Genomic DNA, 24850 nt, shown 5'->3' with positions numbered 1-24850 from the left:
TACGAATTTAAGTATTACATTATAATTTCACAGTTAATGAGCGCAAAATAGATTTTACTTCAACGGTTTTTTGTCTGCGAAAATGAAGCAATTTCTCTTTTCATTCTCACTCATACTATCATTTTTTCATATCTTCGCACTCCTTGGTAACAATGTTAAAGCAATTTTTTAAAATAAAGCTTTTGCAAACAGTAAATACCCAACATACCAGCCATGACAAGTGGGACAATTGATTTCATCACAAGTTGGAGTCTCATCACCCCATCGATGCAACCCCAACCTTCAATTTTCAAAGTGCCATAAGCCACATCATACAATTGAGGCTCATTTTGTTTCGATATGCATATTGTGTGTTGTGCCTTGTTATGAAGATTCGTAGTACTAGACCTGAATGTGGTGTCTTTTTTTTTTTTGAAAAGAAGAAATGTACCCGTTCGATTTTTTTATTAGTGAAAGTAGGTACATAAATTGGATAGTCCAATTTACGTGGGAGAAAAAATTTGAATTTGAATGTAGATATTCGACCCATTTGATTTGAATATGGTTTAATATTTTTTTTTTAATTTGAAGGAGAGTAAATCAGATCGTCCAATTTATTTATTAAAAATTATTTTTTCAAAGTATCAATAGATTACAAACATACGAATGAGTGAAATTTGTTTGTAAAAATCTAGTAGATATTACTATTCCATTCATAATCTCATTTGAAAAACTAAAAGGTGTGATTTGTAAGAAAATAGATTTTGAAATATCAAGGAGAATATCATGTATTTTATACAAGTATCTTATACTGGTATTTGGTGGATTTATTCAATTTCAAACTAAATATGTAACTAATGAAGCGAGCATGCAAGAGATGTTTTCAATATCTATTGAAAGTCGCTCTTAGATGTCATTCATTGAGTTGTACATTAAGTTCAAATAATCTGAAACTGGCCGAAATATTGAACGGAAAGATTACAACAGTGACAATGAAGAAGAGTTTGAAAGCAATTACGAGGTTGTTGGTCCAGATGGAGACGAAGATCAAGTTGACGGCATTATAGAGGTAAATGTGACAGAAGTGACAAATGCACTAGTAAACCAACATCCGTTTGAGGAGTCATCTTTTATGCGCGCTTTGGATTTGGAGGCCATGCATGCTCCAGAATTTTCTAAATATATGAATGCAGATACGTAACTGCTTATATTTATACGAGGGATTAGAATTTTATTATAATTTTATATTATCGATTGATTTATTAGTTACGTGACAAATATTAATATAGTGAATGTTGATTTTTGATATGAATATTTATTATATTAATATTAATTACTTGATGTGAGTTTTTTTATGGGAATATTTATTATATTTATTTATTTGGTTAAATATAATTAGAATTTATTTACATATGCTTGATGTTTTTATATTAATATTAATAGGGTTAAGTACAATTTTGGTCTCTAAGGTAGGGGTTGAATATTTTTTTCGTCCTCAATCTTTTTTTACTTACAAATCGTCCCTAAAGTTTAACTTAGTTTTAAAATCGTCATTTGGACCAAAATATCATTTTCCTTCTTCCCCAAAATCAATCAGAACCAGAGGCAGAAGCAGAAGCTGAAACAAAAACAGAAGCAAAAAGCAGAAGTAGAATCAAGAATAATGAAACAACAACAACCAGAAGCAGAAGAACAACAACAACAATGGATAATAGAATCAGAGCAACAACAAAAGTAGAATAAAAAATAGAAGCAGAAATAGAAAGCAAAAGCAGAAGCAGAAACAACAACAATAAAACAACAACAACCAGAATCAAAAGAAGAACAACAAAAATGGATAATGGAATCAGAACAACAACAACCGACAAGGAGGATGGGAGTAGCGGCGGCCGGCGAGGAGCATCGACGACCGTCCAACCTCGTGGATCTGCTGGCGTGACCTCACTCCAGCGACAGCGACGGGTCAAGGTTCGATGGTGACCGATGATGGCGGTTCGCGATGAGAATGATGGCAGGGTGTGGCGAGCTGGACGCGGTCTCCCTCAGCATCTCCGTTCCTCGCCACTTTTCTTTCTCTCTCCCTCTGCTCTCTCCTCTCTTACCATTAGTGTGAGTGTGTGTTGAGGAAGAAAGAAAACGGCGAGATCTGGCGGTGAAATCCAAGGGTGAGGAGCAACGGCGGCGGATTCCCTTCCCCACCTTTCCTTCCCCCTCTTCTTCCCTGGAAACCCCCCCAAAGCGTGATTTCCTTCACTAGATCCCCCTTCCCCCTTCCCTCTTCCCCATTTTCTTTTTTTCTTTTTTTTATTTTATATTTTTTTAGTTAGGGGTAATTTGATAATAAAAATAAAAAATTTAGTAAAAAATACGATTTCAAAACTAAGTAAAATCTTAGGGACTATTTTATAAATAGAAAAAGGTTAAGGGTGAAAAAAATTTTCGGCCCCTACCTTAAGAACCAAAATTGTACTCAATCCATATTAATATCTTGATGGGAATATATTTTATGGGAATATTTATGTATAACTTTAAACATAAGTTCATAATGATTTATTTATGATTTATAATTTATAGGTAGATTTTACTTTTAATTTTGCTTATTAAATATTTATTTACTGTCGTTGTAGTAGAAATTCTTATTATGGCAGACAGTGAATTTGCTGTGAAAATGGAATTTAGTTTTAGGGAAGCTGTCATTATAATGATGAAAGATTATACCATCCACAGAGGTGTAGACTACCGGGTGTATGAGTCAAAACTGTTGACATTTTATGCCAAGTGTACACAGTATGGCTTAGGTTATGATTGGCTTATCAGAGTTAGCATGATCTGCAGAAAGTACTGTTGGGTTATAAGGAGATATAACGGTAGTCACACTTGTACTAGAGCCACCATTTCTCAGAATCATGCGAAGCTGGATTCGAACACAATTGCATAAGCAAGAAAGCCATTGGTAGAGGCTAACCCCTCTATAAAGGTGAATCAGTTATTGCGAAAGTGCAGTCGAAGTTCAATTACACCATCAGTTATCGCAAATTATGGTTGGCTAAGCAAAAGTCAATGAAAAAAATATTCGAAGGTTGGAAAGCATCGTACAAAACTTTGCCCATGTGGTTTGAGGCCATGTGTCATAAGGAGCCATCAACAGTCGTCCATTTTGAAACTATGCCTGCATATCAAGGCGATGAATTGGTAACAGATATCCGGTTATTACATCGAGTCTTTTGGAGTTATTACCCTTGCATTAGAGCATTCAGATATTGTAAGTCAATTGTCCAGGTGGATGGGACTCACTTATTTAGAAAGTATAAGGGTTGTTTGTTGGTTACAGTTTCACCGGATAGTAACAACAATATCGTCCCAATTGCATTTGCCATTGTGGATGGAGAGACTTCTGATGCATTGCACTTTTTTTCTTAGTAACTTGTGACAACTTGTGGTGACTCGGGATGGTGTGGGACTGATCTTTGCCGACACGAATCCATCAATGCAGCTATTGCCCATAGTAACAGAGCTTGGTTGCCTCCTATAGCTTTTCATATGTTTTGCATCAGGCATATAGAGTCCATTTTTTAGAAAGTTTTAGGCACCGTACCTGCAAAAGCTTGTTGTCAATATAGGAAACTTTGAGTATGTCAAAGTTTGTTATTAACAGAGTTACCTTTATATAGTTTCTCATTTATAGTGTTTCTCTTTGTTTTTTTTTAATTGCGCATGATATTCGAGGACGGTTCGCGAATACAACATGCGTTACCAGTGTTTACGAGAACGGGACAAGACTTACACTAACTGGTTAAACCAAATTCCCTGCAAACAGTATGCATTGACATACAATGGTGGTTACCGATGGGGTCACATGACCACGAACCTAGTGAAATGCATAAATTCAGTTTTGAATGGTGCACACAATCTCTTTATCACTGTACTTGTCAAAGCAACATTCTACAGGCTTAACGATTTATTCGCCCAAAAAAGAATCGAGGCAGAGGCTCGCATTACTGTTGGATATATTTTTTCTAAGCTTTTGACCTCAAACTTTCATGCAAATCAACGTACATCTAAAAACATCTATGTTAATTGCTTTGACAAACAGAAAGAGGTCTTTGAAGTGCGTGAGATTCCTAGTGGATTGGAGTATACCGTCAACCTCTGTTGATGACAATGTGACTGTAGCGAGTTTCAGGTGGACGGGATTCCTTGTCAACAGGCATTTGCATATTATGCGAATCAACAGCTAGATTGACAAGTGTATGTTCATGATGTTTATAAGATGGACCAAGTTTGAACGGTTTACCGAGCTAGATTTAGGCAACTAGGGAATTCCACTACATGACCTGCTTACCACGGACCTCGATTCGTACCAAATTCGTTCCTCAGACGAGTTACCAAAGGTCAACCAATGATAATGCATTTCTTGAACGAGATGGACATGCGGATGTTACGTTGTCCTAGGCAATATGGGGCCGAGGGCCATAGCTGTAGTAGATTTCGTTACTCTGGTGGTGCAAGTACCGGCTAGTACACGAAATTGACTCCATAATATCCGCACAAATAAACTGGCAAGTGCACTGGGTCGTTCAAGTAATACCTTAGATTAGTGAGGGTCCAAGTAATACTTCAATTAGTGTTACACTTCATGTATTGTATTATCAAGAATCCTTTTATCTCTTCTGATAATTGTAATAAAAATCAATTGAACCTATCTCTAATTTCTTCTGCCAATTGTTTGATAGATGGACCCCCTTAATGGTTTCTCATTCATAGAATAGAAACTGGCTTGAGAACATCTTAAAAGAACCTCCATCAAAGAACTTAGAAGTTCTTCTTTCACCATATATCTCTCTTCCACTTATGAGCATTATCAAAATTGTTAGGTATGTGTTCATAGAACTATTCTAACTAAACATGGGAGATTCAACCAATGTAGATATTTTTATTTTACATGTACATTTCTCAGAGTAAACATTAGTCTTGAGAATATTGTAGAAGTTTAACATTGAATTTTATCCACTAGATTGTGTTAAGCTACTTATCTAAGCCTTAAACTTTGTATATTCTATGACTTATCAATACTAATCTACCTTCCTTTGGTGTTTATGCATAACAAAGAATGTGGATGGAAGACAAATGAATTAGCACCATGTCTAGATCCATGTGCGGTTTGTCTAGAAAAGAAGTGGATGGTTGTTATAGAAGGTATTCTCCTCTTACATTGAAATGACAAATAAAACATTTGATTCTTTAATAAAAATAATTTTGTAAAGAGAATAGGTTATAATAAAGAAAAATGGCCTCTATCGTAATTAGTCAGTTTTTTTATAAGCCCATGTATGAAATTGCGGCCGTTCAAAACTGTCGCAATTTTTAAAAAAAACCTTACATAGATTTGCAACGGTTTTAAAACCGCCGCAAAATTAGTTATCTGATTTTTGATTGTGCTTGTAACACCCTACCACACAGAGCTTTACACCTAAGATGTAAAACAGAGGTGCGCGAGGCGCTACGACCTCTATTGTAAAATCTTATATATAATATAAGAGAGAGAAAATTTTATCTAGAAGCCTTTGAAGGAAAGTTTAAAGCAAGGCGTTAAACAGATAAGCGCATCACTCGCGTAACCAATAAGCGTAAACTGGAAAGAAATAAGAGTAAAGCAAAACATAGATATATAAAAGAAGAATTCCAAGATACAGATAACAAGGCTCCTGACCCGGCTCGCGAAGTTAAAATCGGATAGAGCATATATATATATATATATACACACTGGAATCCCAAAAATGACTCAAAGGTTAAACATAATATATACATTGGAGATATGAAGTATCTACACATATCAAAACCCAAAATAGAAACCCAAGAAACTAGAATTCTTCACTTCAGAAACTTCCAGAATGCCTCAGCGAGTGGCTACCTGACCTGCATCTGAAAATCATAAAATATGTATGAGGTGAGAACCAGAGGTTCTCAGCATGATAACAGTGCCCACATAACAAGCATATAATGTCCCGGAAAAGCCGAAGGCGATCATAGAACTTTCGATAATAGATTCAAACTTAAAACCAACATTTAAGATCATAAAATAAGGCAAGGTTTTAGGGTTCTAACTTTATCTCAATTCTAACTTAATCCTTAACAATCATCGCCTTTCCTCCAATCCTCTAAAACACCAAAAGAACCACATAAACAAAGCAAACACAAGTAGAATACAGGTATGGCAAGAAAATCATTTAGCAAGTAAGCATAGTAATTTCACAAATGCAAACCCAACTAATGCAAACTCAAACAAGACAAACAGATGCATATGATGCATGCCTTTCCTACTGGCTGTAAGCTCACGTGTCGGTTATCTTGCCAGAACCCGACACACCCAATAGCTAACCCGGATACTGTCTCTCTGACATGCCTCCACACTCTTGGGATATAGTGCCCATCACACTCTCGGGATATAGTGCCCGTCACACTCATGGGATATAGTGCCTGTCGCATTTCCTGGATAAAGTGTTCCCACACTCTTGAGATATAGCATCCGCCACGCTCTTGGGATATAGTGTCCGTCACACTCATGGGATATAGTGTCTTGCACACTTTCCAGGGTAATGTGCTCCCACACTCTTAGGATATAACACTCACCACGCTCTTGGGATATAGTGACCGACACACTCATGGGATATAGTACTCGACACACCTTACAACAGAGAGAAAACTCAACATACTCATCATCAACAATCTTAATCAGATTTCTATTATCATGTTCATTCATAATCAATTATCATTATTCTCACATTTAACATTTCTAGCACCCTTCAATAACAAATCTTCACTTTACAACATCCCTCAACATCAAATTCATTCATTCGATGAGTTTACCCACACTTCACAGCCTAAAAACCAACTACCAGGCTTTAAATGAGAGTTATAAAGGTTTTAAAAGCTAGAGGAATGGTTTAAAAACATAAAAAATTCATATTTCAGAAAATAGAGACTGTGCATACGCACACCCCCTGCCATGCGTACGCACACGGCTAAAAATGGACGGCCGTGTACGCGACTCCCTTGCTCGCGTACGCGAGTGTTCCAACCCACATGGAATGGTCGCGTCACGTGTGTTCCTGGAGTATGCATGCTTAGCAGAAATCTCAAAAAGCTACTAAGTCTAGAATTTCTATTTTGCACACCAAATTTCGGACGCGCATAACATTTTTAATTTAAAATATTTTTTCTCTGTTTTTCAAATGGTGTAAACCTCTCAGACCAGATTTTCTTTCAAGTCAATTTTGATAAAATTCAAATCTCCGGAGGCCAGGTTATACTCCGCCAAAGTTGGCCAAAAATCAGAGTTTTTATAAAAATGCCAAATCTCAACTTTCAAAACTTATCAATCTCAACCCCCTTTCAAACTTACCAAAACCGCCTCAACCAAGCTCAGCCCTACTTTAACACTCCTCATTTATTCCACAACACATCAATTCACAATTATTATCAGTTTGTTCAATAATTTCACACAAAGACAACATCATCAACTTATTCCACCTTCAATTCAACACCATATACATTATTATCACCATTTTCCAACCTCATATACAAGATTTAACACATCATTTATAATGGCATCAATCCCGACCTCAAAATTACTAACCATCATATGAATTAACTAATCTCAATAATTAACATCATCAATAATTCAAATCTTATCTTATAGTCAATTAACCTATGTTTTCACCATACATTATATTTTAGTTACGAAAAACCGAAACCATACCTTAGCCGATTCTCCGATAAATCCGGAATACCTCAAGTGTCCCCCGCAATACAAGCTATCAATCTCCGCTTTCAAAAATTGATCCCAAGCTTCAATTTTTGCAAATAAGTTCCAATCTCACAAGTTTGACCTCCAATTTGATTTTCTTACCAACAAGATTCAATCTAAACTAAATATATCACTATAATTAATCTCTAAACTCAAAATCTCAACAATTTCACAAGAAGGTTAGGGTTCTTACCATGCCCACAGCTCAAGTGAACCACACCCAACAAAACCCGCAAACTAATACGAACCTAAACACCGAAATTAAACAATTTTCAACATCTTTGTTCATAATTTTGAAATTGGGAAGGAAGAAATTGAGGAAGAAAACGTGACTTCCTTACCTTACAATGTACTGGGCTTTGTAGAGCTCAACGCTACGCTCGCGTGGCTGCAAACGGTATGGCGATTTGAGCTCGGAGTTAAAAGATATGTGAAATTTAGTTGAGGGTTAGTTTATTTCTCAAGTTCTTCCCTCAATGAACATGCTTCAGTGTTCTTGCTGAATGGGGAAGGAAGAATGGGTTTTCATTAAGTGGGTGTGCCTTGTGGGTTGGGTCTTGGGCCCAATATGGGTCCAGTTTATTCGGTTTGGTCTGTTTGGCTCAATTTTAGAACAAACTTTTTAAAATTAGTGTCAAAATTCTTACTTTAATTGGCTCTATCACATTAAACTATAAAATTCTATTTTCTAATTTTCTAGAATAATTATTAATTTATGAATTAATTATTTATTAATTATCCGGATTTTACAATGTCAGTTGTTCATTGGAACCGCCGCAAAATCAAATCTCCACCCCTAATAGACAACACTTGTGAAACCGTTGAAATTTTGTTTTGTGACGGTTTAAAACCACCACAAATCTTTAAATAAAACATCGCAGATTATCATTTCTATTGTAGTGAGTTATATTTGTTATCATAATTTGAAAATTGTAACTAATGACTTGTGTCAATAATTTTATGATAACTACTAATCCTAGATCATGCTTCTTAACCGCTCAATCTAACAGGAGACTCTTTATCTTTCTCAATGTTCTTCTTAAATACAGTTCAATTGCGTCTATAAAGATGATTCTTATACAAAAAAAAAATATCCATCCACGATACGCTTTTGGTGGATATTTGAATGCAAACTTATTTGAATTTTTGCTTGTTTTCTATAAATGCAAAACAATATTTTTGTTTTCGGATTTGTCGTAGACTCTATTGCTTGTAACATCAAACTATTCTTCTAAGTTGAATACATTATAGTAATCAGTACTTTTTAATAATGTTAAGAATACTATTATTTACAAAACATCTAAAGCAGATTTAATATAGTTTGGTGTTATTACTCCTGCAGAATATGCTATTATATACCAGACTCAAAGCGAAGCTCAACCACTCTAGCTTCACCTTAGTGCCTTCCCACTTCCCTTTTCATAGTTGAAATAAACGCATATTACTGTATCAAGAACTTTAATGCCATTATATCTATATCTATACTGTTCAATGTTCCTCCTCTTTTGTGAAACAGTGCTGATTCCATTTATGGGATTACTTTTGGCTAAACTTTTTTTTTTCGAGGTGAATATTTAATTTGGTCTTTGATAATAAAAATATAAAATAAATTAATATTTTATATATCAATTTAAAATGTAAATTATCTTATACTGTTTATATTTCAAAAATTAAAGTATCATTTTATTTTATTAAAATTAAAATTATTAATATAGAATAATTATAAATCAAATTAGGTATTTATTCTCTTTATTTTGTTAATTAATATTTGTTGGTGGCTCTTGGCAAGACTATAAACACTCCTGAGTTGTAAAATCTGCTTTCTCGAACGGCTGTGTGTGTGCTTAGTGGTAAATCCAATACCTTTTAAAACTGTTATGCTTTTACTACATGGAAAACAATGTAGATAGCATAGGTCTAGGAATAAAAATAGGAAAACGAAGGTGAGGGGACGTGGTATAGAATAGAGATTTGGATGGTTATTGAACAGTGTGTGACTGTTCCTATGGTGTTGGGAGGTAAAATCCATATAATATAAGAACAAAACAATAATATCAAAACGTTAAATATGGCCTTTGAATTAGGACAGATTTTGAGATTGCGACGGGTGTTCAGATAACTTGTGGCGGATGTCCGGATAATTCCTCCCGTTAGAGAGAAATGAATTATAACAAGTAGGTGTTCATCCATAGGGTGAAATTGGGTTTGTTCTGACTCAAATTCGACCATAAATATATATCGGGTCTATTTTTTAGATTTTAATTCGACTCTAGACCTAATGAAACTTAAACATTTTTGGGCCACAATTTTATTGGGTCTAAACTGAGTGAAAACCGGGTCTTTAAAGTTTTAACAATAATTTATAAAAAACTTATTTTAAAAAAAAACTTATTTATGATGCACTTATTTATATAGAAAAAACTTGTTATCGAAAAGTTGATATCCATATTTAAACTTAAATTTGTCCATAAATTCTAATTTGATGTTTCTTTGATCTGTTTTTTAATTCAACAAGTGTGACTAAAAATAAAACAATAAACTTATAATTAATATAATATAATATTAAAATTATTTTAAAACATATATATTTTTTAGTTCTCTTAGAGTGCACATGGATCAGGTGAAGCCAGGTTCACTTTGACCAGGACTAAAATAATGATCAAATCTGTTTTTGAGATTCTTATCCAGTCCTAAACCTAATAAAATCACACCAAATTAGTCCTTAAAATATTCAGAATCGGACCGAATCTTCAGATTGGACCGGGTCATGCACACCCCTAATAACAAGAGCCCAAATAACTCGTCCAGTTACAAAGAGATAAGTATGGTTTTGGTCCCAAACGTTGAGGGCCAGAATCGAAACCGTCCCTCATCTAATTTTCGATTTAGAATCGTACTTAACGTTTTTTTTGTATTAAAATTGTCCTTTTAATTTTTTTTAGACAAAAATACCCTCACAACTACCAACACAATTACCTCCTCCACCACCACCAACACCAACACCACCGCCACAACCAGCACCAACACCACCACCACCACTACCACCACCACCACCACCACCACCACCAACACCAACACCACCCCCTACCCACTGCCACTCCATCACCATCTGCATCACACCAACCAAAACTCAGAAAATCAACATCATCATCGTTATCCTCATCAGAACCCAAATCTCAGATCCAGAACTCAAACTCAGAAAAACAAACCCAAAACTCTTCCTCAACATCCATCTTCTTCCTCAACATTAACCAGAAGCAGATGCACAAACGCAGAAGAACAACAATGGATAACAACAAGCTCAACCAGAAGTGGAAGAACAGCAGAAGCAAAAAATAATGAAACAACAACAACCAGATGCAGAAGAACAACAACAACCATGGATCTTGTATACAATTAACCATTAACAGAAATTCAATAACCTAAGCTAATTCAACAACAACAACAACAATTCAGCAGCAACTTTCAACAATTCAATAACCTAAAATCAACTAACAGAAAATTAAAATCCAGCTAAACTAACCCAGAATCAAATCAAGGGGCTGGAGGGAGGGTAACAGGTAGTGGTGGCTCTGATTCCTTCTGCGATAGGGACTGAGGGAGGGAAAGCAAGGAGGCTCGTTGGCGGTGGTGAAACAGAAGAGACTCCACGATGCTGCGTGGTGGTGAAGCAGGAGAGGCTCCACATTGCTGCGCTATGGTGAAGCAGGAAAGGCTCGCCGGCGGTGAGCTTTGGTTCGAGGAGATCCGAGACAGGAAAGAAGAGAAGGAGGGGAGAGGGTCGCGGTTGATCTGGACAGGAGAGAGGCAACGGCTGCGGCGGCGGGACGGCGAGACTGCGGCGGCGGGACGGCGGCTTCCCTTCCCCCTTCATCGTCATCATCATCAGAGTTTTGGAGGAGGCGGCGGCGACGACGGAGGCTCACCGGCGCCGTCCCCCTCCGATGATTTTAATACGAAAAAAAAACGTTAAGGACAATTCTAAATAAAAAATTAGATGAGGGACGGTTTCGATTTTCACGCTCAACTTTAGAGACCAAAACAATACTTACTTGGTTACAAATATTGCATATGTCTGTTTGATTGTGTTTTGTCTTTGTCTAAAAATTTTGATTTTTTTAAAACAAATTCTACTTGGTATGTTTGGGATTTGACAGAAAAAAAATTAGTATCAAAGGATTAAGGTTGAAAATTTTAGAGACCTCTAAAATTAATGTATGTGAACCCTCATGATAACTTATGTAGGAATAAGATTGAAGTATAAATTTTGTATTGCCGTGATAACTCCAATTCTATCTCAAGTCAAATTTTAAAATAGAAGAAAATTCTTTAAATTTTCAAAAATAAATATTGAGAATTTAAATTCAAATCTTATTTCGAAAAAGAACGATTTGAATTCACCATGATATTAGAGTTTTGTATGTAAGTGCAAGAATTAAAATTAAGGAATTAAAAACAACGAAATTAGAAATAACAATGAAACTAGAGAGTGAATTAAGGTAATTAAAAACAATGAGTCAAATAGAGTTGAAGAGTGAATTATTAATAGCTATACAGAAACCCATAATAGACTGATCCACTCCACCTCTGGTCCTCTTGATATCTCTCTCTTTGGTCTCTTCATGCACAGTTTTGAGCTCTGCGATTTTCTGAATTCTAAGCTTTATTATTTGTGGTGTTAAAGACTTATAAGAGTAATAAGACAGCAAATGCTATTATTAATGGTAACGAGGTTGAGGATACAAATAAGGCCAAAAATAAAGCTCAAGTTCTGTAGTATCCTACCATTGTCCTTTTACCACAAGCATTTTTTAAGCTTTATATTATATTACATTTTAATTTTCTCTTCATGGTGAATATAATACTCTTTTCAGCTATATAGTTTAAAAATGTTCATCACATACTTTAAATATATTAAGATTAATTTAATTATGAAAGTTATTAGCCAATGAATAATAGTTCAAATGGCATAGTCTCTTCATACTCAATTAAGAGGTTACGGGTTTGAGTTTCTTATCTTCGGTAAAAAAAAATTATGAAAGTTATTATATATTTAGCATTTTAAATGTATTTAAATTAAATATATAACTAAAAGCTTTATTAAAAAATTTGTAAACTGAAGCTATTTTCACTAGAAATGTTGATAATACTACTCTCAATTAATCACTATTTTATAGTTTCTATAAAATATAAATTTCTAATTCTTTTAACTTCTCTTGAATGAAAGGCATTTCAATAAAAACAAATAAGTTAAATGAAAAAATTTATTATATTATGATGTGTAGCAGTGTACTACTATATAGTATAGGAGTATAGAGTGAGCATTTGGAGAAATAATATTATATATAATTATTTTGTGTATATTTTTTTATATTTTAAATATGAAAAATAATTGATAAGAAATAAAAAAAATTATTTATTATAATACAAAAAATATAAAAATTGCAAAACAATAAAACATTATTATTATTTGGGGTGCTTTATTTTTGAATAGTAAGAGGAGAGGAGGGACAACGTGTGTTAGAAAGTCAGAAACAGTGTATGTGTGTTTTACGCTAATGTTGGGTAAGGGCTGTGTTGGGGAAGGGAGGACCCAAATTGGAAAGAGTTGAGTTATGAGGACCCATTTTATACGGCATTCGTACACTTGATGGCGTGTCAGCGTCTCCTTTTGACGATTGACGATGCTCAATAATAATCACTGAATACTCACTCTCCTTTACCTTTAATTCGTTTGTTTTCGGCATTACCTATCACTGCACTGCGTGCTGCAATACGCATTCCCCACATTCATATCTCATAGTAGCACTCTATATTATTATTATTACTATTACTGCACAAATGCACAGGGCCCTTGTTTAATTTCCAACAATGCTCTTTAAACAAAACAAGCCCCACTCAAATGATACGTTGATCGATGCCCTATTACCATAGTGCAGTACGGTAATTTCAATTGATCAATGTCTCCAAATTTCTAGTTATATAAAATTACATCCATATATAAATAAAAAATTCAACCAACATTACTCCAAATTTCTAGTTTATAAAATCACATCCATAAATAAAAAATTCAACCAACACTTCAAGAATTTGATAAATTAGCGATAAAGTTTTGCGAGAAATATTTTCTGTCACTAATCTATCATTAACTAGTAAAAAATTAGTGACGCACTAACGATAAAATTAATTAACGGTCACAAAATATCCGAACTTGAGACAAGCGTCTGATTAGCGAGAGATTCACGAGTAAGTTTATTTCTTGCAAATTGAGTTTTATAGCTAAAAAAAGAGCAGAAAAAATATTTTTGCTAATTTGTCACAAATTAATTAACGAGTGATAATATTCTAGCAAATCAGTCACTTAGGGAGAAACAATTAGCAAATCAGTCGCAAATGTTTGATATACAGTTAGAAATAAACAATTCACACACTAGTTCGTCGCTAAATAAATTTTGTGAGAAAAAGGCTAATAAGTGAACAAAAATGTTCCTAACTAATCCATCACAAAGACTTAAAATGCATTTTGCGATGGATAATTTCCTAGTTAATTTGTCACCAAAGTTTTTATTTTTAGCGAGCAACTAGTTTCTCGCCAATTTGTCGCATAATATTGTAAAATTCAAATTAAGTTAGCGATGGAAAACAGTTGTCGCTAAGTTATTGCAATTTCAGTTTAGCTAGTGACTTGGCAACTACAATCTTGTCACAAAGTAAAAGCTATATCCTACCTATTTTGTAGCAAATTACTCGCTAATTTGGTTGGAAATCCGTCGCAGAGTTATAACAAATCCTATAACATCCTTACTATCAGAATGTCTCACTTCTGGCTGCGCCATCTGATAGCGAGGACATTATGACGACTTCTATATACTTAATAATAAATAGGAGTCTTTTAACTTGAAACTGTATCGGTGTTTTCTTTGAAAACCGAAAGCTCTTTTTCCTTTTTACAAACATGCATATACATATATACAAAACTTCTTACACAAGTAACTTACAAATATTATATACATACATATCATTATAATTCCGACTCTTATCCCTTTTACAAAAAAAATGTAATAATAATAAGGACGAGGGAAAACATAACTAAAAAAACACAAAAAATAAACGTCCAAATGCTCAGTAGAATCGATAGATCCTTCCTCTATCGTTTCTTGAAAATGTTGGATGTAGGGGATGAGAACCTAACCATATGCTCTCACTATATGAGTTTTAGAATTATCATAAGAAGATATTTAAAAGAGAACTGTTTTCAAACGCAGTGATCATCACTCGTTTTATGAATATTTTTTAAAATCAACGGTTAATTATCCAAAAATCTAAATTCATATTTTAAATTTATAAAATCCAATCAAACATAATATTCAAAGGGTTTCATTACATACCAGAGGACCATACTAACTGTAAAACACCAGTTAATTAATAAATAATTAACCAATAAATTAATTATGAGTCAAAGAAATTAGAAAATTAAATTTTATAATTTAAAAATGTAAAAAATATTTAGAATACGAATTAAAATACTAATTTTAAAGATGTTAGCCTAAAATTGGGCCAACAGACTAAACCGGTTGAACCGAGCCTAAAGAGACCCAAGCCCGCTTACACAAACCCACTCTTAAGGCTTGCAATCAGCATCCTTCCTTCTTCATTTGCCCTTCACGCTGAAGGGAAGGAGATGTGAATCAAAACCTAAACCCTTATTCACTTCCAATTTCAATCTTTCATAACTTTCAATTTGGAGCTTCGATCGCTGCATCGTTTGTGGCCACGCGTTTACCTCGCCGAGCTCTTTAAATCCATCTGAATAAAGTGGTAAGAAACTCACAATTTCTCACCCATTTCTTCACTCCATTCATTTCGTGATTTTAGTTTATAGGTATTGAGGAATTTTGTATTTTTGATGATTTATGTGTACGCTATCAGTGGATAATTGTTGGGTTTCACCCTAATCATCAGTGGATAAGGTGAGAAACCACTAAACTCTTGTGAATTATTGAATTAGTGAAACTCTAGTGTGATTTTGGTAAATTATGTGAAATTTAGATTGAATTCATGTGGATAGAAGTTGAATTGGCATTTTGAGTGCTTGAATTGGAGCTCTCGTGGTTAGGACTAGTTGAATTGGTGAATTAGAAACTTGGAGGCTTATGTGAAAAAGAGGTTTTCGGTGGTGTTTGAGTTTGGGAAGAAATCGACCAAAGTACGGTTTCGATTTCTTGTAGTTAATATATAATGTTGGTGAACCTTAGGCTAGTTACCTTAGAATAGGTCTGAATGATGTGAATTTGTTGGTTTGATTGATTAGATATGGTATGTGCATGCAATGTGGATTGTTGATGTTTAACGTTGAAATTGGTGGAAATTATGAGTGGAATTTGTTGAATAGATTGAGGAATTTAGGTGTTCATATGTTTGTGGAGTGATTGAGAAGTATATGATAATGATTACGAGTAATTGGTATTGATTTGATTGTGGTTTGATTGATTATGAATTGAGAATTTTGAAAAACTAAAGGCTTTGGTCAATTTTGGGTAAAAATCTTTTTTTAACTAATTTCAACGGGTTTCCGGATTCCTGAATTTCGTAAAACTTATCTTGAATGAAAATTAGGTTTGTGGAGTTTATAACGTTAGAAAAATGGACAGAAAATAATTTTTAACGAAAAAGTTATTCGCTTTTGAAGTTTATGGTTAAAACCTGAATTCTACAGAAGTTGTAGAAAATTAAGGTCATGTGTACGCATGACCCATGCGTACGCATGATGCGTGTTACAGAAGTGAAAGAGCCTTGTGCGCGTACCATGCGTATGCACAAATGCAAGGTCATGCGTATGTATGACCCATGCGTATACACAACTTGTATTTTCTAAAATGAGTCTTTTCTTGCGCGTTTCGCACGTACGCATGACCCATGCTATGCACGGATACCCTGTTTTTCAAAAAATGTTGTTTTTAACTGTTTTTGTTTATCCAGCTTACTTTTTCACCTCTGTAATCCCTGTTTAAGGCCCAATAGCTAGGTTTTAAGCTTTGGGACGAGCGAGAGTGTACCGGGTGAAATAAAAGGGGTATTTTCGGTTATGAATATAGAGCCGATGACTTAAGATTGTAGAGTATGTGATGCGCGAAATTAGAACTCACACAACTTCACCGGCAAGTGCACCAGGTCGTCTAAGTAATACCTCAAGTGAGTGAGGGTCGATCACACGAGAATTGTTGGATTGAGTAAGCAATAGTTATCTTGTTGGATTTAGTCAGGAAAACAGTAAAAGATGGTGGTGTTGATGTAAACGCATAAATCAGTGAAGCAAGAAAATGTCAATGTAAGATCAATATAAAGGAAAACAGTTAAGGTCTCGAAGATGTTTATCTTTCTGGAGTAATATTTCTTACTAACTACTTTAATAATGAATGATTCATTCTACAGCAAACTGTAAGTGATTAAACCCTATTTTCCTAGCGATTTAATCTACTCCAATCCTACTAAATAATCAACAACAATATCTAAAACAAACACTCACAATTCAACAAAAAAGAAGATAGAGAATTCAAAAGTACTAAAAACAAAAATTAAGCAAAAAATTTCAAATTCAACAATCACACCTTCACACCATCCATAATCCTAACTTAGAAAAAAAAACAGAAAAAAAACAACTCTATAATAATAATAATAAAATAACTCTAATCAGATCTCAATAACTCAATCAGTAAAATAAACAAACATAAACTGAAGCATAAAGTTCAGCAGTGCATACCGATAATCATAAACATTTTTCAGTTTCAGAATCATACAAAAACAAACTCAGAATCATAAAAATTAATAAAAGAAAATAAAGACTGAACAAGTGAGGAGAAACGACGAGACAAATACAGAAACGAGGTTAGAATGAAACTCAATTGCCAGCGAGGAAGGTACGGCGAGACAAAAACAGACGAGGGATGAACAAAACTCAACTGCTGGGAGGGAAGAACGGCGACACAGAGACAAGGATAGGATTCAAACTGACTGCACCTCGATCTACAAGTCCACGACCACAACGACGATGTAGAGAAGAGTAGAAGACGACCGCGAGCTCCTATCTGCAAGTACAGAGGTGGCGACGTGGACAAGAAGATCGATGGCCAAGAGCTTCGAGCGGACCCTCTGCCCGTCACTACTCGCCACGACAAAACCGTCTAGCTGACGAGAAGAGTTCGACGACGGTGGAGGAGCTGGCTGTTGCTGGCTGAGAAAGGGGTAATGGGTTAGGGTTTTTGTGAGAGAAAGGGGGAACAAGAAAGGCTATGCTTTTCACCTTTTATATGGTGAATTTTCTTTATTTTTTTAGTTAAAATTCTGAAAAACCGTTAAAAAACCAATCAATTCTACCGTTTCTCCAATTTATTGCCAGTTCAACCGGTTTTTTTGGCAATTTTTTGCCATGCTGTTTTCTGTGTCAACCAGACCGGCTAGAAGACTGGTTTCCAATTAATCCAGTCGAATCGGTCAGTCCAATTCGATTTTCAGAACACTGGTACAAAATTAACCACATACTAGAGGCAACCATCTTACCTGGCACATATCACACCAATGTTAATTTGCAATTACAGTTATCAATGCACACCACACACAAAAATATATATAAAAAAAAGGAAAAGAAAAAGGAACGAAGCTAAATCATTTTTATAATATTTAATACTAATTAAAGTGATTCCTCAAACTGATGTGTTTGATCGTACTAGGTTATCAAGCTGATTGTGGGTTAAAACTTCGCTCACACGTTTACTTCTATGTTGAAGCCGCTGGTTTAGTGTCTCAGAGATCTGGTTGAAGAATTCAGGGTCCCATCTATGAATCGATAAGGGGTCTTCAGCATAGCATACATATATTGAAGTAACAGCACTTTCCACCACAACCATAGCCACTCCAACCTGAAAATACATTTATATAAGAAAATTTAATATATATCGAGCGTTGGAATTCTGGTTTGTCTGGGGCTGCATTATTTTGAACACAGTTGGGCAACTGTAAATTTAGTATCCTCTAGGGGCTAATGCGAAATATGTGGGTGATCCTGGAGCTTATGTGCAAATATAAGAAATCAAGGGTCAGAATTGGATTCTAAGATGGTCATATTGATAATGGACTATGGCAGAGGTTTATCCCTGTTCTAAATGGGTATTACCTTATGATTCTATATAGTTGATTAGGCAATAATGCATACATTAGGCATGCTTAGTTTGTATCATTTATTTATTGTGCATTATTATACTGTGGCGCATATTGCCTCTAGTACCTTGACCTTTGGCTAATGAAGTTAAGATCTTCTGACCAAAAAGAAAAAGATGGAAAAAAAACACTACAACGTATGTTTCATAGTTTGATAAAGGCCAAGTCATGGATTAAACTTCAATCAAGGATGTTGTAAACTTACCAACACCATTCCCATGAGCATAGACATGGATCCGATCATAAAAGCTCTATTACTCCACTTAATCCATGCCCAGACACCTGCGCAAGTTCCAGTTATCAGACCTCCAAAAATGGTTCCCATTAACATTATAGCACCTGAACAATCATAGGCCACAAGTGCTTCAACTCCAGTTGATTGGAATAACTCCCATGCATCTCTGGCAGAGTGGTTAAAGCTTTTTCCATACACACCAATCTGCTAACACAATCATGACAAGAATGCCATAGTGAGTTCTCCAAGAACACAATGGCAAACTGGCAGATAATTATATTCACCCAACTCTAACTAAATTAGCCAAAATATTTCTATCTCCGATATATAGTGAAGGACCCCAGTCCAGTAATTTTCGCAATCACTCTTCACGATTCCTAGTTAAAAATGAAAACAATTGTCACCAAGAACATATAAATTTTCTGATATATGGAAGTAATTACTGATATAGGCATAGAAGTCTACCTGAACATATGCATACTTGTTAAAGAATCGGACAAGAGTTTCCACCATGTGGAAAAGGAAATCAACACAACAAAGTAAACATTCATTATTGCCTATCTTTGCTCGGACGCCTCGAATCTGAATACCAACAGAGTTTATAGCATCCATATATGAAAGAAATGAGATTCAAATAATTAGCAAAAGCAAATGTTGGTTAATACCTGCCACCGCATTGTCCTAATAACAGCTGTAAATAATGAGCCATAACAAATGCTGCCAAACGATGTTGTTAAAGCATATTGCAATGATTTCATTAAGGAGTTAGTGGGAAATGCTGAACTCTCTTTGCTATAATGGACGTTCGCGAGGAACACAATTCCAGACACAACGACATGCAGAGTATTACACAGTACAGCACCAGTCCAAAATAAGCTTACAGAGAGGACCTGCACGCATGACAGCAATGTCAGTAATCAGATGGGGGAAGAATACATGATTTGCAAGCATTACTAGTGCCAACAAGGACAGACAGAATAAAGAGCAAACTTGCCAGCTCACCACAAGAAGCCACCAGCGTCCACCGTCACCCATACTTGAAGCCACAACACCAGCTACTCCAAATGACCACAACACCATCCACGAAAGAAGCAGCAGCACAAATGCATGTGCAACTTTCATAACCTCAGGAAGATTCCATACCATCTTAACAGCCTTTTGCAAAACTAACATAGTAAATGGAAGTCTGGAAATGCGAAAAGAATAACCATAAAAAATTATCTTTAAGGGCACAATTAATTATAAATATAGCAATACAAGATGGGAATAAAGTTGAACTACAATTTCAATAAAATGGCAGCACCCAGATTTCAAATAATAGAAACTTACAAATTTTATCTACCAAATCAAGTATCAATGGGGGCAAAAAATATTTAAAACATAAACAACTTTTGATTTGCATTTCCATGGAATGGAATGGTACATTTATTACAACAACACTCATGATTGACTATTAATAAAAATTTAAGTCTGAAACCTCTTACAATGCTAATGGCTAATCTAGTCAGAAGTCCAAATTATCCTCTAAAAGTCTCAGAAATAGAGTTTAACATTTTTCGCATTGATAGATCTGATTCTTAATGCATTAGAGAATAGCTGATATGATGCTTTTGTTGTGGACACTAGAACCCAGCTAATTCAGATATCCAATAAATTAAGGATCGTCACATTGAAAAGTAACTGTAAATTTGTGTAGAACTGATTAAGTAAATTTTCTAAGTCTTTAGACAGTTCACCATGGGAGATGAACTGTCATCTAAGCTTTAATCAAAACAGGTATTGGGAAAGACTATAAAGTGATTTATGAAACTATTTATTTAGTTATCATTCAGCATTAATATACTTTTATTGATCAAAGCATCTGATATTTAAAAGATATAGTAAATAGTATAACTAGTTCCTGAAATCAGACATTAATATATCCAATGCTCCACCAACATTTATGATATTCCTAAAGTCACTTCAATACAAGTATAATAACCAACATTATCTTCAACAAACTCCCTTAAGCCAGAACATATAAATCATAATGACCATTTCTTGAAATTGCTATAACATGAACTTATAGTGAATGTATCTACTAGATGATGAGTAACAACACTATGCCTTTTGGAAAAATCTTGAAGAGCAGGTTTGAACTTACCAAACTAAGTCCTGGAGATATTATATTCTTGTATTTATCCAAATGATCTGAGCGTGTTTGATCAAGGAATCAAAAATCCATACAATATGATTCCACAAGATAAATCCTTCCATTCAACTTTTCTAAAATAATTCTAAGATTTCTAAAGAATGCATGAGAGAGGATTTTTAACAGATGAAAGTATTGCCAGAATCACTTGAAGGTAGATAAAGCACTCCAGAATCACTTGAAGCCATTTTTGCAAGAGTATGGAACTTCCAGATCAGAAAAATAGAGCAAAAGGAGATCTCTAGAACAACAGGGGGAAAAGATTATGGATTAATATGACCAGTTCCAGCATCAGTGAGAAGTGATGTTTGGAAGGCAGCATTGAACACCATGCATTAACAGGTCAAACATCTAAACATGAGTGGTAGAATATGAAGTGGTTCTCAGTGGTGAGCCTGTCAGATGGCTGGTCCGCAGGTTTTGTGCTGGTTGGACTCGTATTTTGACATTTCTTCATTCACTCTTACAGCTCTTGATTCATAGTGACAATTCAGAGATTGCTATGGTTCTATGAAACTAGATACAGCAGCACAGAAGTTTGAGTATAAGCAGGACAGAGCCTGCTGCAATATCAACTTGAAAAACAGACACCAGTGAGTTATTGCATGAAAGATACCTCAGTCAGCACTCAGTATTCAAGCCCATGTATTTATATACATCACTACATGGTCAAACTAGTTCTGAAAAGGCCTAATGTTCAAATCCTTCTCAACAATGATGACTTCCCCAAAGACCGAATCACTAGACGACAATTAATCAGGCTATTGTCAACAGCAAATATGAGCAAATTTTTACCAACTAATTTTAGCTTGTATTGCAAGGTGCGCTATTTGACCTTTAGATATACCAACCCATTCAGAATAAGTAATCTTATATCCTCCTGACTCCTTAAAACTCTCTACTAAAAACAAAAATTATTAAAGCGAAAAAATAGAAGCAGTTTATGTTCAAGGATATAGAGTTATTCACTTAGAATAGGGTATTTTGATATTCTCAGGTAATGTAGAGCACTAAACAGGTTGAGTAGTTTCATCCCAGATGTTAGTCAGATTCACACCTTGATTAGAAATCAATCAGAAAGAGAATACTACTTCAGATATGTTTGCTGCTACACGATTATGCAATTCTATGTTTCAAAGATGGCAATCTATAGCAGCTGCCAAATGTAAGACACCAAAGGTAGTCAATCATGCTATATTAGTGTTATTATTATAAAAATACAACAGTTTAAAACTTTAACTTCTTTCCCAGTAAATGCAACCTTCAACTGTGGATATGGACAAACTAACACAACAAAATCCATGCATCCCTTAAGCAACAAACACGCATGATAGGTACATACATACGTTATATATATAGTAAATTGAGGCTCATACCTGTCTATAACAGATATCACATACAAAAGCTGAAGGCATGCTCCAATAGCAAAAGCGACACCCCAGAAGACCTGCTCAGCCCAAAAAGAGAGAACACTGATCACAGCAAGATATGTGGTGAGGATATGAACAGACACCTTCATCATAAGGGTAGCACATGAACCCAACAGCGACAGCCAACAACATCCAAGAGCAGTCCCAACTAAACCGGCAACCGCATAGACTGGCCAGTAATCCTCTGTCAATCCGGCTTGATTCTCCATGAAGCGGTATGTGTACTTATCAATGTCAAGCCTGTTCTTCTTCTTGAATCTGTTGAGGCCAAGAACAACAAGAACAAAACCGAAACCAATCAAGTGGATTACAAACATTCCAGACCAGAAAACATCATGCCATCGCCTTGGTTTCTCCATAATCGTGGCTTCACTGTTGTTGCCACTTCTGCATTGCTCCACATTCTATCAAAACATGAACAATTGTATTTAGATACCAAAAGTAAGTTCATTTCTCACTGTTCAACAGAACCAGTAACAAAAAAAAAAAAGACTACTATTTCAGGAAAGGGTAATTTGGTTATACACAAACAGGTCACAATCACTGAAAAAGAAATAGAGTAATTAGGATAATAGCTAACATAAAAGAAAGAATTCAGCGAAGCACAGATTATACTACCGAAATTTTTTTTCTCTTACAGAAAGTTTAACTTCGAAAGCTATTGCCAGTTCCCACCGAAAATTGACAGAGTACATAGCTCAATCAAATAATCAATCAATCAATCAAATAATAATAATAATAATAATAAATAAATAAAAAGAGAATATGGAGATTGTAACAAGAGATACATGAGTTGGAGGTTGCGATACCTGATCTGTGGTTGCAGCGGCAACGGAAGCGTCGGAATGAGAAGAGAAAGCGCGAGCATCCATCATTTGCAGGGACCAACAAATATCATAGCCTCTTTGTCTTTGTAGAGCGAGAGCGAGTGATCAATTGGCTAAAGGGGGCATCATTATGGTTAGAGACGCGAAAGAAAGCAAAGCGTGCGAAGTGGGAGTATTAGTAAAGTGGTGTAGCTTTCGGTGGGTTTCAACTTTCAACTACGGAAAAAGATCTTGTGAGTAGGATATAGCAAAGAAATAAAAAGTACCGGACTGATCTCATTATCTCAACTGTTTTCGTTTTCCACAAAAATCAAATTTAAAAAAGCCAGAGACAAATCAAAGTAAAAGTTTTGTGATATGGACGAACAACGCATCGCAACAAATATTTAAACACTATTTTTTAGGTCTATCATTTTTATCTATAAATATTTAGAAGACGGATAAATTTATGTCGACACAAAATTAATATTATTTATTTTATTATATAAAAATTAAATTTTTATATTTATTGATAGAATTAACATGACATATTTTAAAAAATGCATAACTCGTTATATTAGTTAATTAATTTATTCATTTATAAAATTTAAAATAAAATAAATAATTTATTGTTTGTTCTAATTAAATTTGATAAATTTATATTATATATTATATATGAATTAACAATAATTTATAAATTACTTTATATCATATATGTATTAATAAAATATTATATATGTGTTAATTAAATATTATATATGCACCCTACAATGAATATAAAAGTGGTTTTTTTTTTTTAGTCATGGGATAGCGTTGGAAAAACTAACCCAATCCGAAAACATACGGCTCATCCTTAAACGCTCCTTGCTAAGTATGGAGTGCTGCACACCTTGTGAATTTGTTAAATCTAAACTCTTCATTTATTATATTTTATTTGAATGGTCTGGATTTAAAAAGGTAACCTGTTAATCAGGTTAATTATCTTTTTTACAAATTTTAAATTTTTTTGGCAAGTCTCAGATATTGAGATGAAGTTCAAAATAAAAAATTAGTATATAAATATTAAAAACAATATGTCTGTACAAAAAAAAAAGTTATTGGACTTTAGAATTAAAATAAATAATACATAAAAAATAAGTTAAAAATTCATGTACTAAATTTAAAAAAATATATATTAGAATCTTAAAA

General features: G+C 34.6%; 1 protein-coding gene across 1 annotated transcript; it reads right to left on the bottom strand.

Moving 5' to 3' along the window:
- Positions 1 to 18241: 18241 nt before the first annotated feature.
- On the bottom strand, positions 18242 to 23967 carry LOC107491295 (uncharacterized). Its single transcript, XM_016112127.3, has 7 exons — positions 23666 to 23967; positions 22803 to 23260; positions 20238 to 20421; positions 19901 to 20125; positions 19701 to 19817; positions 19206 to 19439; positions 18242 to 18702 (listed from the first exon to the last, which is right to left on the bottom strand). The coding sequence occupies exons 1-7, from the start codon at positions 23729 to 23731 to the stop codon at positions 18487 to 18489; spliced, it is 1500 nt and encodes a 499-aa protein (XP_015967613.1). The 5' UTR covers positions 23732 to 23967; the 3' UTR covers positions 18242 to 18486.
- Between the last annotated feature and the right edge of the window lie 883 nt (positions 23968 to 24850).

This window comes from Arachis duranensis, chromosome 5 (assembly GCF_000817695.3).
Source record: "Arachis duranensis cultivar V14167 chromosome 5, aradu.V14167.gnm2.J7QH, whole genome shotgun sequence".
Classification (NCBI taxonomy): domain Eukaryota; kingdom Viridiplantae; phylum Streptophyta; class Magnoliopsida; order Fabales; family Fabaceae; genus Arachis; species Arachis duranensis.
This window is presented reverse-complemented; position numbering and strand designations above follow the sequence as displayed.